The sequence below is a fragment of the Astatotilapia calliptera genome, chromosome 5 (assembly GCF_964374335.1).
Source record: "Astatotilapia calliptera chromosome 5, fAstCal68.1, whole genome shotgun sequence".
Classification (NCBI taxonomy): Eukaryota; Metazoa; Chordata; class Actinopteri; order Cichliformes; family Cichlidae; genus Astatotilapia; species Astatotilapia calliptera.
The window spans coordinates 12,959,516-12,977,646 of NC_137426.1; the positions used below are offsets into that span (position 1 = coordinate 12,959,516).

General features: G+C 37.8%; 1 protein-coding gene across 1 annotated transcript in view; it reads left to right on the top strand.

Annotated features, from left to right (window-relative positions):
• Window positions 1-18,131, top strand: part of LOC113022170 (glutamate receptor-interacting protein 2-like) — a 171,901-nt gene that overhangs the window by 128,976 nt on the left and 24,794 nt on the right. The window contains exons 7-14 of the mRNA XM_026167298.2: window positions 1,660-1,805; window positions 2,270-2,417; window positions 3,613-3,782; window positions 7,817-7,972; window positions 8,689-8,841; window positions 8,934-9,120; window positions 14,684-14,829; window positions 16,143-16,223. Of these exons, the coding sequence (XP_026023083.1) occupies window positions 1,660-1,805; window positions 2,270-2,417; window positions 3,613-3,782; window positions 7,817-7,972; window positions 8,689-8,841; window positions 8,934-9,120; window positions 14,684-14,829; window positions 16,143-16,223 (1,187 nt within the window). The remainder of the gene's footprint in view (window positions 1-1,659; window positions 1,806-2,269; window positions 2,418-3,612; window positions 3,783-7,816; window positions 7,973-8,688; window positions 8,842-8,933; window positions 9,121-14,683; window positions 14,830-16,142; window positions 16,224-18,131) is intronic.

Sequence of the window (18,131 nt, forward strand, 5' to 3'; positions counted from 1 at the left end):
TTGCTGTAAATCCATCTTAGATTTGTCAAAGCGACTGCTGACCCATCAGATATATAATGATGTTGCCAAATTGGTCATTTGTATATACAGAAGTGTAAACCTCCATCAAATAATCACACATTACACGGCCTTACAGACCGACTGAACCTTCACTAGTTCACAGACAGAACTGGCAGACCAGGACAAAGATTAAAGATTAAATTCTTACTATTGAGTTATTTCACCCTGAAGCTCATCTAATACCGTTCTAAAGAAAATCGTCTTCAAAATGTGGGTCAGTCCTGGGGAAACGAATGAGATATTCATGCTGTTTTATATCCCATTTATATGCCAATTGGAAAAAAAAACTTAATCCACAGCACCATACAGTCCCAGGAGTGTCTACATTTTTAGAATTACCCAGTGGGAATTAAAGTGCCTTCTCTGAAAGTGTTAGAGATCCATGGTGTTTTTTACAGGACCACAAAGAAACTGCTTTCACTTCATTGTCAGATACAGATAGAAAGATACCCTGCAGGTCTAAAAACAGGTTAAATATCAGTCAAGTTCTAAAAGCTTATCTGTTTCAATCAACATATGGTAGAACCTTTAAATTTTAAATTTCCTGAAATTTTCCTGGAATCACCTGTTGGTATTGTACCTTTTCATGTGCTTATCCGACACCCTGTATGTACCATGTATGTTATTCTGCACCAATATTGAAAACCGATGAAAAATGTGTAAATCTGTCAAGAAATACTCCTGTCACATGGAGTAATTCCTGCCACAATAGAGCCTTTGGGTTATAGCTTAGCTCGCATCATGTTGAAAGGCTTCAGGGCAATCAGCATCCTGTTTGAAGACATCTGGCTGGTATGATTACAGCTCAGTGTTACTCGCACTCTGACATCAGCATAAAGCATCTATCAGTGCTCTAATGTGGCGCACTGCATTAAAAATTCAAAATGTTACACACAGTAAAAAATTGCCTAAACGGTCCTCCTGAGTGCCTCTAAAAACACAGAGGATCTCTCTGTATAAGTGTTTTTTGTTTGTTTGCTTTCGTTGTTGTTGTTTTTTTAACCAGGCACTAAAAACAGACCAACATTTTAAATGCTGAAGACATTTCATGCTGTTTCCATGTGTGTCCTTGATTTGAAATGAAGGTGAATTTTTACTGCAAGTCTCAGACAGATAAGGGGAGAGAAAAGAGGATGATGAGATCACAAGACAATATTGTGGAAGTGAAAGTTAGGAGAAGAAAGAGGCTTGGATCTAGCTGGGCAGAAAGGAAATGAGCAAGATGAAGAACTAAGTTAAAGAACAAACAGGGCTGAGTGGAAGGAATGAAGAACACAGAATATGTTGGGGAAAAAAGGGAAGGTTTGGCATTTGATATTTCGTCATTTTTAACTGACATTATATGCTTGCTTTTGCAATATTTTCCTAGCGACACAAGATAGGCAAATCTGAAGTCAGATTGAAATAGTGATGGTAAAAGGAATAGTGAAGAAGGACAATAAACTGTTGATGTGTTAAAATTAAACACGCTAGAATTTTATGGAAGAAAGAAAGCTGGAACTACATGCAAATTGTAATGTCCAATCCCTGTCTTCTGTAATCACTGTATCACAAAATCCAATGTCATTTTTTTGGATGTGTGTGCGTGTCTGCATGCAGAGAAGGTACCCTGCGCCCTGGCGATCGTCTCCTCAGTGTGGATGGTGTGCCACTACACAACGCAAACCACAGTGATGCTCTCAGCGTGTTGGCCCAATGTGGCCAGGAAGCCCTGTTCCAAATTGAGTACGATGTAACTATCATCGGTGAGTCCACATGTAGACACACAGACATATGCAAAAAAAAAAAAAAAAAAAGCCAAAATAACAGAGAGAGACACAAATTGAAGCTTGCAGCAAAAAAATTTTTTCTCAAATGCCAGTGAAATTTAAAAAAATGTTTTTTTGGGGTTGATTCTTTTGTTGTGATTGCTGTTGATGTGTTGGCATTTTCTGCCACCTCACGCTAAGGTCTGCCTCATTTTTCTGGGTAAAACAGCTCAGTTTAACTTGCCCGAAAAGCACTGCAAGCAATCCCCTGCTAATCATGTCTGGTTATATTTTCAAGGACATATATGCTCTTAAACTTTTTCACTGTGCTGTTCTTGGTGAAACAGATATTTAAGGTATTTGTACTTTGGTAGATTACTCTAAGATCATTTTAAGACTGTAAGAAGCAGCAAGCAGTAAAAGGTCAAATTATTAAAATAACTTCATTCTTTCCCGTTCAGACTCACTGGCAAATGCATCTGGTCCACTGTTAGTGGAAATAGCCAAATCTCCAGGAGCAACACTAGGCATCACGCTGACTTCAGCCAATCATCAAAACAAACAGGTCATTGTCATCGACCGGGTTAAACCTGGCAGCGTGGTGGACAGGTATGTATCTACATGCTACTCATTCTCCAGGCATTCTCAGTGTTTAAAACCCACTGATGTCTTACAGACCCACAGGAAGTTTCCTTTGGTGTGGGAGCTGTGATGCCCTAGACAGTGAAATTAGTGCAACCAGCCTCAGTCTAACTTATCATATGTAAGAGAATCCTTGGTGTCACATTTAAACATGCTGGCTAACTGTAATTTTTCACTAAACAGAGTTAATATTCTTAGAAACACAACTGGTATGTATGTGTTTGCATACATGCCAGCTGTAGTTTTGCCTAGATTTACCCTTTAAGTTCTGAGTGACTTTTTTGTTCTGTTAGCTGTCAAACTACAACAGAGGATGAAAGAAGCTCTGAGATGTTTCAGATATTAAGACAACATTGTAGCTCAGTACAGTTTAAATCCACAGTAAGTACTTCATGGACAGTTTTCACTCTGCAGAACTGTTTCCTTACTTTGTCTGTCTGGTTGGTTTGTTTGATGCAAAGTTACCATTAAAAGAATATTATGTATTGGAATGCTACAAAAATTATTTTCTCGAGAACAGGGCTAGTGCACAAGAATATATAGTTTACACTTTTGCAAACATCTGTCAGCTGTATATTTCTCTTTTGTTGAAAAATGGTGGACTTTATAGTTTCCCCTTCAAGATCTAATTTGATTCTGCTGTTGGATTACAGATTTGCAGTGGTTGCATTTATGTTTACAGCATATCCTCTCTGTGTAAGAAAGACACAGATAAACACACATAGACTGTGTCCAACCTTATAACTTACACAGACATCAGAAGACGGGATATTGCTTTCAGCTCCAGTCTACCTCTAAAATATACATGAAGCACTTGAACTCTGTGTCAGTGCTGAAATGAGTACTAAAATAACCTCAGTCAACAGGACAAGTTGACTGCAGAGGTCTGTGCTCTGGCACTATTCATTCCCACATGATTGCAAAGTCAGTTTGTAAAATCTAACCCCTGTGTGAAGAGCAGCGATATCATTCTGACCAGCACGGCAGCATGCCGTTGTGAGCTAAGCAGATTAATGTGTTTAGCTTATATACTGTTGGCAAAAGAACAAAAAAAAAAGCTTTTCTGAAACAGAATGGAAGCTATTTGTGTTCTGTTTATTTATCCAGTGTATTGTGGCGATAACATTTTGTGCTTATTCTCTTTTTGTCTCTTTTGTATTAGATGTGGAGCACTGCATGCTGGGGATCACCTGCTGTCTATTGATGGGACATCAACAGAGCACTGTACGGTTCTGGAGGCAACACAATTAATAGCAAGCACAACAGAACTGGTTAAATTAGAAATTCTTCCCTCGCATCAAACGAGGTTAACTGGAAAACAGCATGACACGGGTGAGTGTAACAGCTAGGGCCATCAGATTCACAGTAAACTCTTTGGTTATTTTAGTAATCAAAATTTTACAGTTTTATCTGTCAATATTTTATCTGTCATTTGGGTAAAGTTAAAAAAAAGCCACTGGTAATTATGGAACAACCTTGTTAAATCATAATGATTCAACTCTGTTTGCGGGCTCAAGCCTCTACTATGATGGCTGATGCTGCCATCTTTTCAGCCTGCTGCATTGCTCTTATTTGAATAGGTATGACTCCTAAAATTGTTAAATTGTCTTTCTACCCATGCACAGCTTTGTTCATCACTCTTCATGTGTAGTATACCTTTGGAGCCAGAGCTTCAGAATCACTTAATCACTTAACAGTTTATTTATTTATTTTTAATATCACTTGCTTTGTTTTGTTTTTGTTGCATACATGTTTATGAAATTAAGCAGACATTTTTTGCCAGAGCATGTTGTACTGACATTTAACAGCAGGAAACATAGTTAGATAGCAGTATTTGTAATATTTAGCATGACAAATGCTAATTATTGAAGAACAATGACCATCTGTGTATTTAATTCCTGGTCAGCTCTGATTTGGCAGCTATTAAGTCGGATTCCAAAAAAAAAAGCAGAGTAAAAACCACCAAGGAGAGTTTGTTTAGTCTTCGCCACAATTAAGTCACCTCATGCATATTTAGCAAATCCGAGTAGCAAAAAAAAAAAAAAAAAATCCCATTCATTCCGATGTCTTTCAGCCTCTTTTTTTAATACAACTCTACTTGAGGAATAATTTGGCCGCAATGGCAACTTTGTTCCTAATTAGCTCACCCATAGCCAAGTGATGGCTTCTCATCTGTGACAGAATTGGTGCCAATGGATTTAGAGGGGAAATCCGGTTTTTTATCGTATGTTCATGTGTTAATGCTTGCAGCTGAGGCTGCTTAAGTATGACAAGTGTACACATCACACTCACACAATGAATATTGTTAATAAATAGAAACGCATCACAGTCAACACGATCCTCTACTTGTAGACGCTGTATAGTTTTATTTTGTTTTTCCCCAAAACCTTTTTAAAAAAAATCTTTTTTGTTAGAGGAAAATCTTTAATGTGTTTCGGTCGATTAGAGATTCCCAGGAGAGGATGACAGAGATGGGATTAAAGCAACGGCTTTAAGACCGAGAAGAAAAACTAGATATTCTAGACTTGAACTAAACTAAAACCTTTCCATTAGTCTATTTTCAATAGAAACTTTTGTGTGGTGGAAGATCGCTCTCAGCATGAAAACAGATGAAAAAGTGAATGCTGAAAAGAGAAATGGCACATGAATGAAAAATAGAGTGACAGGGAGTGTAAAGGCAAGATGGGATTTAATTAAAGTCATTACACCTCTCTTCCAGCTGTCAAAAACTGCTTACAACCTCCTCCTATCCGTTGTCCTTTTCCTCTCCTCTCTTCTCTGCCTTTGACTTCTCTTATTCTCTACACATACCTCATCTCAGAAATGTTCATCTCCTTCCATTTTGAAATTATTTTCTAGTGTTCCTCTTTGCTCTTTTTCTCTTTTATAGCTCTGTTGTGTTCTGGTATTATTTCTTGGAGTTACACGTGTGAACACAGCACACACAGACACACTTGTTCACTCGAAAGGTCACCATCTCATCTCATTTGTCTGCAAGAAGCTAAATTTATTTTTTTCCTTCTTCTAATCACAGTTTTGTGACCGCCTTTGTGTGTACATGTGTGCATTTGTGTGTGTTAGGAAATGAACACAGCTCATTAGGATACTGATGTCCTTGCAGCAGACCTTAAAGCCAGCTTGCTGCTGCCTTATTAATAGACACTCTGATGAAAGGTTTTGCAGTTGTGTGTGTGAGTAAAGTTTCAGTCGGTTTTCTTGCCACATAGATTACGTTTGGTAAATCTAGACACAAATGTGTCTTAGAATGTTCTCATGTTTTGTGTATCTTCTCATAATATATCATGTGTAAATGAGTATAAGTGTTAATTCAAAGTGGCTTTGTTATGTGTCTGTTGTCTGTGGGCATTTACAGTGTGTGTTACTGCTGCCGTTCCTTGTCAGAAGGACCGTCTCTCCGGTGTGTTTCACTGGACATAATGACTTCATTTTTACCCAAGGAGGATTAGATGAAAAAATGTTTCCTCATTTCACGGATCTCACCCCGAGGTTGCCCAACACTTCCGCTCCTCACACGTCCTGCCATCAGAGTAGTTTAGATAAAAGGCCTCACACGTCAAGGATACAATAGCTCAGCTGGATGGCTGTGACAGCACAGAGTAGCTTCGGATAAACTTCAGAGTTTAGATACACGAGCGTAAAGGGGAATTACACACAAAGCTGTGTAGATTGTCAGGTTGTCAGCCTCGATTGTATCATTAAATTCTCAGTGGGAGTTTCCTCAAAAGAGGTTTTCCCCCAAAACTGAAGAAATGCGAATTTCTAGCAGATGACACAGTCAACTCATTTTTTTACTTTCTCCATAATGCAATGGGTAACAAGCAAATAGTCACTGATTCAATTCCCGACACAACTTGTCTTTGCGGCTGCGTCAGAAAGGGCATCTGGCATCTGGATTCCGGATTCTGCCAAATCAAACATGTGGAGCCACCTGTTGTGCTCACCACTTGTGACAAAGGGAGCAGCTGAATGTAGCTTAGAGACACTTTTTCAAGGACCTAATTAAGTGACAGTGAAATTAGTTTGGATTAAATGCAATACAGTAAGGTATTGAATTATATGTTGTCATATAATAGGTATTTTTGGAAATATGTTCACCTGATTGGTTGGTATGTGAGTGTTAGTAACCCAAAAAGTTTTATATCTCTTTTAATCACAGTTCAGATGAAATTTGTTGTAGAGTTTAACTGATAAATGAATGAATCAAGCTGAAAAGTAATGTCATCACTGCCTTAAATACTCACAGCCCACTTTGCTGGGTACATCTGTTGAAGTGCTTATTAACACAAATATCTAATCAACCAAACATACGGCAGCAACTGAATGCTTTGAGGGATATAGACGAAGCCAAGACAACCTGCTGAAGTTCAAAGCAGGCTTCAGAATGTGACAGAAAGGTGATTTAAGTGGTTTTGAATATGACATAGTTGTCAGTGCCAGACGGTGCCTGATCCTAGTATTTCAGAAACTACAGATCTTCTGGGATTTTCACAGACAAACATATAGGGTTTAAGTGGTAGATGTGCTGGTGACATTTGAACTACTCTGTGCAGTGGTTACCTGGGTGGCTATGATGTAGGGTCGATTTGCCCCTGGTAGGGTCAAAGCAAATTGGTCCAGGGTGAGCGGCCAGGTGAGGTGAGAGTTACAAGATCTCTGTGAAGAAAACATTGAGGTCTAACGACACGTCAATCAGTATCAGCCTAAAAGATTCAATCCATTGAGGAAAAGTAGATAATGCACAGCTAACTAGCTAAACAGCAAGCAGTTAGAATGGTTTTAATATGAAAAATATACAGATACTGTCTGTGACAGCCCATGGCAATCAAGATTACATGAAGTTCATGGAATGTGTGCTCTGTGTGATCATATTTGGATGAGACACGGGGCAAGACAAGCTGTACACATAACAGGAAGACAGCCGTAATGAGAGATATACCTATTATATAGGTTATAGATGAGTTATTATGTCTGAATCTCTAATTCACAATTTTATAAATTGCAATTCTGTAACATCTGCATTAATTTCTCCTTATCAGTGATCACAATGGATGATAACTCACCTTCTTGGCAAATAGCAGACATGGTAGGGTACCTCCTACCTATATCTGTGACAATGATTTAGCCTGATAGAAGCCATTTAGTGGGCTGATAGCATAGGAAGAGCAATGCTACATGTACACAAAATCTAGAAACTTTTAATTTAGGTTCAGACATTTGAATTTTGTTATTATTTTATTATTAAAATTATGTAAGAGTTGGTGTAAGGTTGGTTTAGCCTACACCTAGCCATTGATTTTAGAAGTATTAAAATTCAATGCTCATGTTTCATTGCATGTGTTTTGCAGTCAAGGTTCAGAAGTCGGACCATCCCCACTCCTGGGACCCTTGTGTTAATTACTGTCCCCCTCCAAACTCCACTCTCTGCAACACAAGTTCTACCCTCAATAAATCGTGGACAGCCTCTAACAACAACACAATCAACAACCTTGACTACTGCAAGTGTAAGAACACAAACACAACACAACTTGGTACTACATAAGTAAGACCAGAAATTTTTAGTAGAAGTCTAAATTAAGCTGTATGCATTAATTTAGACTTCATTGCCGAATGGTATTTGGCTTATTGATGATGGCAGGCAATGTCTGTGAAAGGGTAAATGAGACATCAAATGTATGCTGCCCAGTGGAATGTATATGTAGTGTTGTTTAAAAAGATATATTTTAAAAATCTCTACATATTTTTAAGACTATTTAAAGCATGTCTCTATGAATTCTCATCTTGTGATTTAAAGATAAGCATCATAGGCATATATTTTAAATATACGTGGCATTGTGCAGTGCAGTGTCTTTGGTCATGTGGAAATATGACAAGAAAACTGGAGGTTTCGAAAGAGGCCCAAGCAAGCACAAGGAGAGCATATACATTTCTCACCAAACCCAATACCTTACAGCTGTGAGAAAACACTGCTAACTACTCAGCCGCCATGCTGTGAAAATAAAGCACCAAACAAGAAAATTTTACCTGACATATCCATGTTTGCGGTATTTAACATGTGCTCTTTGACTCTTTGTTTTCCTTTTCCATTTCCCAGACAAAGAAAGAGATTTATTAGCATCTACTTCTTCGGTTTTTTAATTTAATTCTTAAAAGTCTAATTTATTGCTCATGTATTGCAATATTGAAAATAGACTTCTTTTCCCTCACTCTTTTTTTGCAGCTCTTGTATCAGCCAGTTTCTCTCCTGCCTCTACAACCACTTCTGGCCCCAGCAGCCAGAGCTCGAGCACGTTACCCAGGCCCACTGTTCCCATGAGTCCCCGTAATTCACTGCTTAAACGGCGGCAGAGAAAGAAAGAGCATAAGAGCTCCTGTAGGTTCCATCTCCCTGTGTCTTTGCATGATGGATCTAATTTCACAGAAGGGATGAAACTAACTGTAATCTATGTGTCTGTGTGTTTTTAGTGTCCCTGGCCTCCAGTTCGGTGGGTCCAGGTGGTCAGGTGGTTCATGTAGAGACCAGTGAGGTTGTCTTAACAGGTGACCCACTGAACGGCTTTGGTGTACAACTACAGGGAGGAATATTTGCCACCGAAACGCTGTCAGCACCACCACTTATTCGATTCATAGAGCCTGACAGCTCTGCAGAGAGGTGAGCGTGCATGCTGACCCAGTCATAAGGATGCACGTTTGTAGCATAAATTAAATCTAAACTACAATAACTGTCATCTGTAGCTTTTTCACTGCAATATCAAATTTAGTCTGACTTTTTTTCTTTTTTTTTTTGGCACTACAATGTCAAAAGTCTTGTTTTTGTTTCCCTGCTTTGTGATTCACTGCCCCACCGTCATTGTTTTATTTCTGGTTCCCAGCTAGCCATGTTTCCACCTGTGTCTGTGTCTTTAGTCAGTCTTTTGTGGACATATAGTCACAGGCTTTTCTTGTGTTGCTAATTTGTGCCTCTGAGTCACTTCCATTCTTTGTCTTATCATTAACCCAAAAATCAATTTTAGTATGCTACACTGTTTCAATTCCAAAATGCATCTGGAAGAGAGAGGACAGAAGTGGCTTGTCAGAAGGGATATATAGAAGGTGCACAGGTGTATCCTTTGTGCAAGTGTTTTCAACCTCATTGTCTATAAGAGGCATGACACACAGTTGGCATATACAAACATGTTGGAAAGAGGACTCTTCAAATAACTCATTCCTTTAAGCAACAATCCTGTGTGGAAATAAAAATGAATAAAAAAAAAAACTATAACATCTCACATTGTCTCATCTTGTGAAGTTGAGTAAAAGTGACCCTACATTAAATACAAATCTGCCATAAGCACAGTTATATCTGAGATCTGAAAATACAGCAGTAGTTGGACTATGCAAGTACTTAAATTTATATTGTGCTTTCCTAGTCTTAGTGATTCCTCAGTGCTTCTAATTACACTTTAACCATACATACAGACATTATTTTATTCCATCAATATTAAGCACCGCACCTCACACCTGTGGGCAATTTAGAATTACAAGTTAACCAAACTGCATGTCTTTAGACTGTGGAAAGAAACCAGAGTAGCCAGAAGAAACCCACACAGCCCAGGGAGAGCATGAAAAATCTACGCAGAAAGAGCCTTGCTGGGAACCTTCTTGCTGTGAGGTGACAGTGCTAAGCACTGTATCACCACGCCACCCTATTTCAGATCTCATGTCTATTACAAGGCACCACCCTTCAACACACCCTCTTTCCTTATTATGACTATTTTAGATTCAAGATTCAAGAGCTTTATTGTCAATACACAGTATACAGGTACCGAAATGCTGTTTCACCCCAAGCCCCCCATGGTGCATTTATAAGTATATAAAAGATATATCTCCAAGAGATATAAAACTAGGATTTACAAATAAATAGCATGTTAAATTTCGGTAAAATTAAGGGATAAAAAGGTACTAATTACAAACTATACAATGCTATACAATACTATAATGCTAACTATACAATACTAAATGTACGATAAATAAAGACAGGGACAGAAACAATACAAAGTGGATTGTGCAGTAGGTATTGAATACCAGGTTCAAGTTATTGTCCGGATATTGTAGACGAGACAGGACAAAGACATGTGCAAGATGCAAAATGTGCAAATATAGTATTATTTAGATGTGTGTTCAGTAGCTATGGGACTTATATGCACCATATTTTATCACTCCTATACTGCTTTGAGATTTCCACATGATATTTCAAAGACTAACTAGTGCTTGTCTCTGTGGAGCAAATATGGTAGCAACATGGTGGCAAAGTCAAAGTATCCTTTGAACTCTGTCACTGTTTCGTATAAAATACACCCAGACATGACATATAAAGTTTTAAGATTCCTTAAAACCACCTTTCTTATTAATTTGACCCACATTGGTGCATGTAAAAACTGTTAATAGACATGGGTAAAATATGACCTTTCCTCACAGTTACAGTGTAGTAAAATTATAGATGTGTAATTTAAAAACTTTGTAACAGGATGTTCACTTGTATTTGTGTAGTTGTACAACAACTGTACAAATGGCCTTCTGTTTGTTTGAGGACAAATGCCGACTTTAATGTTGCATTAACAGAGTTTTAGTTAGCTTCCCTGTGTGTGTTTGGATGTCAGTGTTAGTGTGGGTGGGTGTGTTAGACTGATGTTTTGGTGTATTAGCAGCTCTTCTTGGCTCTGTATTATGTGTGGGTGTTTAAATGTTTGGAAGAATTTCTGTGCATGAGTAGGGTTTTTTTGTGAACACTGACATGCAAGTGTGTGCGTGCCCACAGTCTTCTGCATGCTTGTGTCTGCTGTTTCTCAGTAATTTGTTCACAACTTCATTTAAGTCTCTGTATGAATTCTTAGTCGTGTCTGGATCATGATGCTGTGCTTATGTCCGTGTCCATTGATTGATGTTGATGTTTCCATCATATTAACAGCTTCTGTAAGTGCTGGGTGTGTTTCGGCACCCTGAGGCCACACTCCCTACTCCATTAGCGCCCACACTAACAACACTAATTAGCTAGCTTCCCTTTGCCCACTCTGGAGGAATCAATAAGTACCTTTCTTTCCGCTTGGCAGTGTGAATCCAAATAACCCCCTTTACACCACCCCGAATTACAATTATCCACAACTTATAGCCTTTAAAACTGTACGATTTGTGCAGCAGTGGTCTGTGGAGCTCTTTTTAAGGTTTTAACCTGTAATTATTTTCCTTTGGTGCTGCGAATGCTGGAAGATTTGTTTTGTAAATGGTAGACCATTTGCCATAATTTAAAATGTGTATATTGTACCACTAAAGGTTTCTATATTTAATGTTTATTTTTGAAAAAGGAAGGGGCCAAAAAAAAAAATCAGACTATTAATAAAAGATTCAAAAAGCATAAACCTAGTTATGCTCCAGTAATTTCTTGCCTTATTTGGCCCTTTTCCCCAAAAATGATAATGGCATAGAGAGTAATATTAAGACAGCAGGGAGCCACGTTATCTGCCTGTGTACACAAACCACCATGAGAACTCCATACATACAGATTTATGTAAGGTGGAGTGTATTTTACATGTTTTAATATAATAAAAATACTAAAATTTTAGTCGTACTTTCAAATTTCAAGTGCACAGTCAACTATTACAATGGAAGATTGCATAGTGATGAGCAAACAGAGAGCACTAAAAACAGAAAAAAACACAGCAAAGTAAATGTTAAACAAACAGCCACACAAAAATGGGTCAGTTATCAAACAGCAGTTTGAAGGTGGATGTTCACTGTAATAATTGGAACTTGATATTGTTGCCAAATTTAGAAGCAGCGTGAGTCTGACAAAACAACTATTTGTATCCTAATCCCACTTTAACTTGTTTAGTTCTGCACATTTATAGTCCTGATGATGACGGTTTGTCTGGGATTATAAATATGACTAGTTGTTGTTAAAGTAACTTTTATCATTTGGCTTCAGTTAAGGTTAGAAGATGAAAATTAAATTATTAGTGTAAATTAATACGACAGCAAGGCAGTCATAGGGCTGCACTAAACAGAATGAAAAAAATGAGACAACGAAAGCGAAGAAAGGACTTGGGGTTCTTGAACAATTAATGGGAAATGAAGGAGAAAGAACGACAGGAATGAGAGCTATGGCAGACCATTTTATCCTCGGTAAATCATAATGAAGATGTCTGGCTGTATATTAATACAAGTCACCCACTCGTGGCTTAATGGAAGATACAGTGCCTCATTTGTGCATGTGTGTCACATGAAAGAAAAAACCTAGATGTCCTGGAAATCTATAGGGCACCAACTACATTACAGTGAGGCCGAATTAAACGGAGACAAAAAACATTTCATCTTCATTTTCTTCTGTCAGATGTCACCTTCGTGCAGAAGTGGATAACTGTTGTAATAATTTCATTGCAAGAAGGAACATGGCTTTGGGTCAATTCTAGGAGTTGACATTTCACCCTTAAGCCACAAAAGTTACCCAAAAACACTCCATATTTCTATTGTTTAGCCAGTTTTGTGTTTCAAAGTCACACGTTTAAGCTACTCAAATATTTACCTTCCTTTGCTTTTCTTAGCCACACATTGCATTTGTTTTTAATTTCTTCTGAAGCTCACTGCATGAGCTATCTTATTCTGTTAGGCTGGAGTATTATAGTCTGACTCACAGACGGGGATCTTCTCATCAAGTTTTTCCTTCCAGATCCTTGAAAAGCAAGAAAGCTGGAATTGCTTTAAGTCTGAATAAACAGTGACATATTAATAATATCAGAGGATAATATATCAACAGAAAAGGCACATGATTCCTGAATTTAATAGTCACAGGTAATGCGCTTTGATTTAATTCCAACAGTCGTTTATTTAATGAGCAGCCAGGGTTGGTGTATTTTGGAAATAATAGCTAAACAGCAGCATAAAAGCCACAGTATCTAAAAATAATGTGAAATGTAACACAGTGGGGAGTCATAAGCTTACGCTCCTGTCATCTGTCTGTAAAACGAATTGAAGGAGGGGGAAAAATTCCAGATAGGGCAGCTACTGACAGTTAGCAAACATAAATGCCTGAATTTTTATTCTCCCCTTGGGACCAGTTTGACCCTGGAGGTAATCATATTAAATAGGCATAGACAATAGCGAGACAAACAGGCTTTATTTCAGGCAGCAGGATCTGACAGCTTGTGTGAACATAATGCTGAGTGTGGTGTACTGCCTGAGTGAGCTGATGTTTGGAAAGTTCTTGAAACCGTGGTCTCGCGCTCCAGTAGATCGTCCTTGTAAACAAATAACTGGAGAACTTTAGTTTAGTTGAAGCCACTCCAAAATGACAGGTTTCCTCTCCATTGAAAAAACTTCTCTTCCTTTTAAAACCCAGCAAGATGTCAGTCCTAATAGTGATTACAGTTTATCACAAAAAGGTGTCTTGCCTTATGGAAACGTATACTTTGTTTTTAATCTCATTGTTGATGATGCATGGATATGAAACACAGGGAAATGAATTATATGTAGAGTTGTACTACATGCTCATATGTATCCTTGTGATATATATAGGAACAGGACCAAAGATTTTAAATCTTTACTTTTACATTTATGTTTATATTAATCATTATATCAACCCCAACCCTAATTCTGAGCTTTATCCCATGAAAATCACTAAATACATTTAGTACTCTTGTAGGTGAGATAGGTTTGTTGTTACCATTATTTGTGTCTTTGCAAAGTTTCTGTCAGAGTACTCTGTGGACTACTTCTTCATATTTAAACCAACAGTCCAGAGTACTTTAAATCCATTCAGTGTGAGACCAGAATTTATGAGTTTTGTTTTAAAAGCAAGAAAACCTCATTCAGATTCACACTGGTTATTAGTTAATACTACCAAAACTTTCTTAGCACAATGCATGTACATGTGAATGACAAATCAAAGAGGAAATGTGTTGTTTATGTGTTGCTTTTTAGTCTTTCTGCAGTTTTGTAAGAGTTTGTTTTTTTTTTACATCCTGAGAGCATCATAGAAAACTGAAAAAGAGAAATCATTTTAAAACAAAAACCTTACTGGAAGTTGTAGATAGGGGAGAAACTATTACACACTTTGCTGCACTGGTAAAATAAAATGAGGGCTGGAGAGTTTTTGTTTTGCTTTTTCCACTTTTTTCTCTGCAACCTGTCAAGCATGGAAGCATTGCTTTTCCAATCACTAAAGCGTCTTGATTTTCTCTTAGGTGTGGCCTGCTGCAGGTAGGAGACCGTCTTCTGTCGATCAATGGAATCCCCACAGAAGACGGAACACTCGAGGAAGCCAATCAGCTCCTCCGAGATGCTGCATTGACCAATAAGGTCACACTGGAAATAGAGTTTGATGTAGCAGGTTTGTAAACTTGGCAAAACGTTTTAGACCTTATACCATGTCACACATGCACCATACATATTCCTTGCTAATTTGCGAAGCCTGAAAAACGTTTTCACAAAATAGAAAGACACCTTTGTGTTCTTTAATAGCTCCCATTTAAGACATACCTTTGTTTAAAAAGCACATATAATCTCATTTTCACAGACTGGATATACTGGTGAGATTCCTGTGCTGTGAGCTTTTGTGTTAGCACAGGCAGGATTAGACAGAATAAATACAGCTCTTCACTGCAGAGCATGGCACCATTGACATGCTGTCAACCCCTGTGGAAAGTATGAAGAGTTCATTCAGGGTCTTTATTTCTGATTTCTCTGTAGAAGAAAAGTCTCAACAGATTCCATTTTGGAAAATGTTAAACTCGGATTAGGATTACATCAATCCAAGATTATTTTTTAGGAATCAAATTACATTAAATAAATACAGTGTAGTGCTTCTTTTGAAGGGAATCTGTTCAGTACTATAATTTCATCATTCTAGTAAGTGAAGGCTGAATGACCTGCTTTCTTTTTTAACTTTGATATAATTTTTCAAAAAGTCATTTTTGTTTTTTTGTTGTTATTCATAATAATGATTAAAAAGAGACTTGGTAAAAAAAATACATGTGTAGTATAATGGAATTATACATCCAGGCATGTACTTTTACACCTGTAAGTGTAAAAAGTCCTTGTGAAAAAATAAAGTACTGTGCAGTTTAGGTAGTCAGTGGGAATTTTCAAACAATTTAAGTGTTTGATTGAGGTCTCTGCAGTTATTAATAGTAGCTTTTTCACTCATTGAGTTATATGGCTAGCAGATAATTTGGAGGTAAAGGATGCTCATAACTAACTCTATAAATTAAAAAGAATAGATTTATTAGATCTACTGATAATAACCCTAAATTTGGGTGGTAAGTATTCACCCAGTGTTATATTTATATTGGTTTTTGTTTGCTTGATTGTTAGTGTGTTTTCCTTTTTAACTACTTTGAGTAGATCTGTTTTGTTGTCTGCTTTCCTGCACAAGCTGTTCAGGAAATTAAATGACCTTTTCTTGGTGAGCGAAACAAACTCTAAAGTAAGAAACAGATCCAAGTAAGGAGTCAGAAAGCCTTACGTAGTTGCTGTGCTTACAGTTTTAAAGGTGTTTTACTGGTAGAATTAGTATTTACTCCTGTAGGCAAACAATGAGGATTTACAGTCCCCGTTTGCCATGTAGGAGAGTATTATCTGTTTCTTTTTACATTACTTGTTTCTCTGGTTATGCTTAAGTGTGTGTCTGTGTTTCTGTTGCAGAATCAGTGGTGCCAAGCAGTGGTACTTTCCACGTCAAACTGCCGAAGAAAAGAGGAGTGGAACTGGGGCTCACCATCAGTGGTAGGAACACACACACTTGAAACATTTTTCATGTGATCCACTTTTTGTTTTGAACAGCTGCTGGCAGAATGTTTAAAATTCATTCGACCACCCACATGCATTTTTTATGATAACAAAGTCTGCAGAGAAGCTAAGCTATAAATTCCAACAATGTTTATTAAATGCTGTAGATATTGTTTGTCTTTCTGGTGCCACTAGCATTACACTGTGTGTCCAGCATTTTTTCAGTTAGAGATAAGTCACTTAGTTTCAACTGAGGAAAATCTACACAAAATCTCTACAGTGATGTTTTTGACTAAGCTTTGAACTTCACTTCAATGGTCCATTGTGGAGAAGAGACAGTTGAGAGGAAAAGGTATACTTTGGATTCCATCTCCTGATTCTTCCAACTTCATCTATGATCATGAGCTTTAAGTAGCGACCAAAAGAAAGAGATCCTAAGTGATCGAAATCAGTTTTCTCCATAGATCTGTTGGGTTCAGACACCACACTGCTATGCAATAACTATGCATGCAATTATCAGATGGACTTCAAAGCAGAAAAACATGAATGACTGCTCACCTGTTGTTTGTCTAAGTTCACAGCCTAAGACATAGCCCTGCATTAGGGGACAGGTTCCAAAATTTTAAGGCGGGCTCGCAGTAGAACTAGACCTCCTTTTCATCAAAAGATGTCCTCTGAGGTAGTGCGGGGATTTAATAAGGATGCCTCCTGGGTACCTTCCTTTAGAGATTCTCCAGGCTTGGAGGAGATCCAAGTGTAGACCCAGAACTCACTGGAGAAAATATATATCTCATCTGAGCTGGAGCATCAGGGAATCCCCCTGCAGGGAACTGTAAAAGGACGTCTGAATTACTGATGAGCCTGGTGCCGCTGCAGTAAAGAAAAGAAATTGAAGCTAAACTTTGTGGCAGCAGTTCGTAGGTTGATGTTAGTTTGAATTCGAGTGCACAAGGTCAGGGTTAATTTTTCTAGTTTTTGTGAAACACATTTCTCGGTATCATTAAATATACTATGAGATGAACAAAAATACTGGCTATGAGCTACCCGCTAACATCAATGGTCAACCTCACTGTGTGTTAAATAAATAGGAGTAAATTTATGTTGCAGAATCCATAGAGCCTTTCCAAAGTTGATGTTCAAAAAGAACACATGGGCGCAATGATCAGTGGTCATGTAGTGTATACAGTACAATGTCGCCTTAAACATTTGTAATCAAAAATAAAAGCACACACTTGCGCATTTACCCTGCAGACTTGGAATTATTCTGCCAGTCAAAAGTGGTTATTGAGAAAGTAATTCATCACACGCTAACTGTATCTGTAAAGCTTTATAGCACAGTTTTCATTCTTCACTGGGAATGACCTAAATTCAGTGTTTAATTATACCTAGCCTGGAATGTGGGTATAATGTAGTGTTCCACGCTGTATTATTTTAAGAAGCATTAGCTCAGTGACAGGCGAAATACTGAACCTGACACATTTTTAAATATTTAAAGAGAAGATAATTGAAGACAGCTGGGCCCCAGCAATTTTGCTGGAGGTTGTGTGGAAGAAAACAAGCAGGCAATGCCTATTTATTTTTCTTGTCCACTATGTTGAATTTCTTTAAAGAAAATATGCACTTTTTATGTCTAGGATTTTGGGCCTTAACTTAATATGTTATATATTTTTTAATGGTGATGTAAATCATTGTCTGTGTTTTGGAGTAAATACTAAATCGAGGTGTGATATCTGGCTCCTAAAGATTGTCTTGACTGCCTGTAAAAATGCTGCCATTAAATCCTCAGAGTAAACCTGCTTTTGTGTATCTTTTTGGCGTTGCCAGTTCCACATGCCCCTTTGTCCACTCAACATGATTGGGGGGTACTGAAGGAGATGCAGCTGTGAATGTACTTTCTTTTAGTCT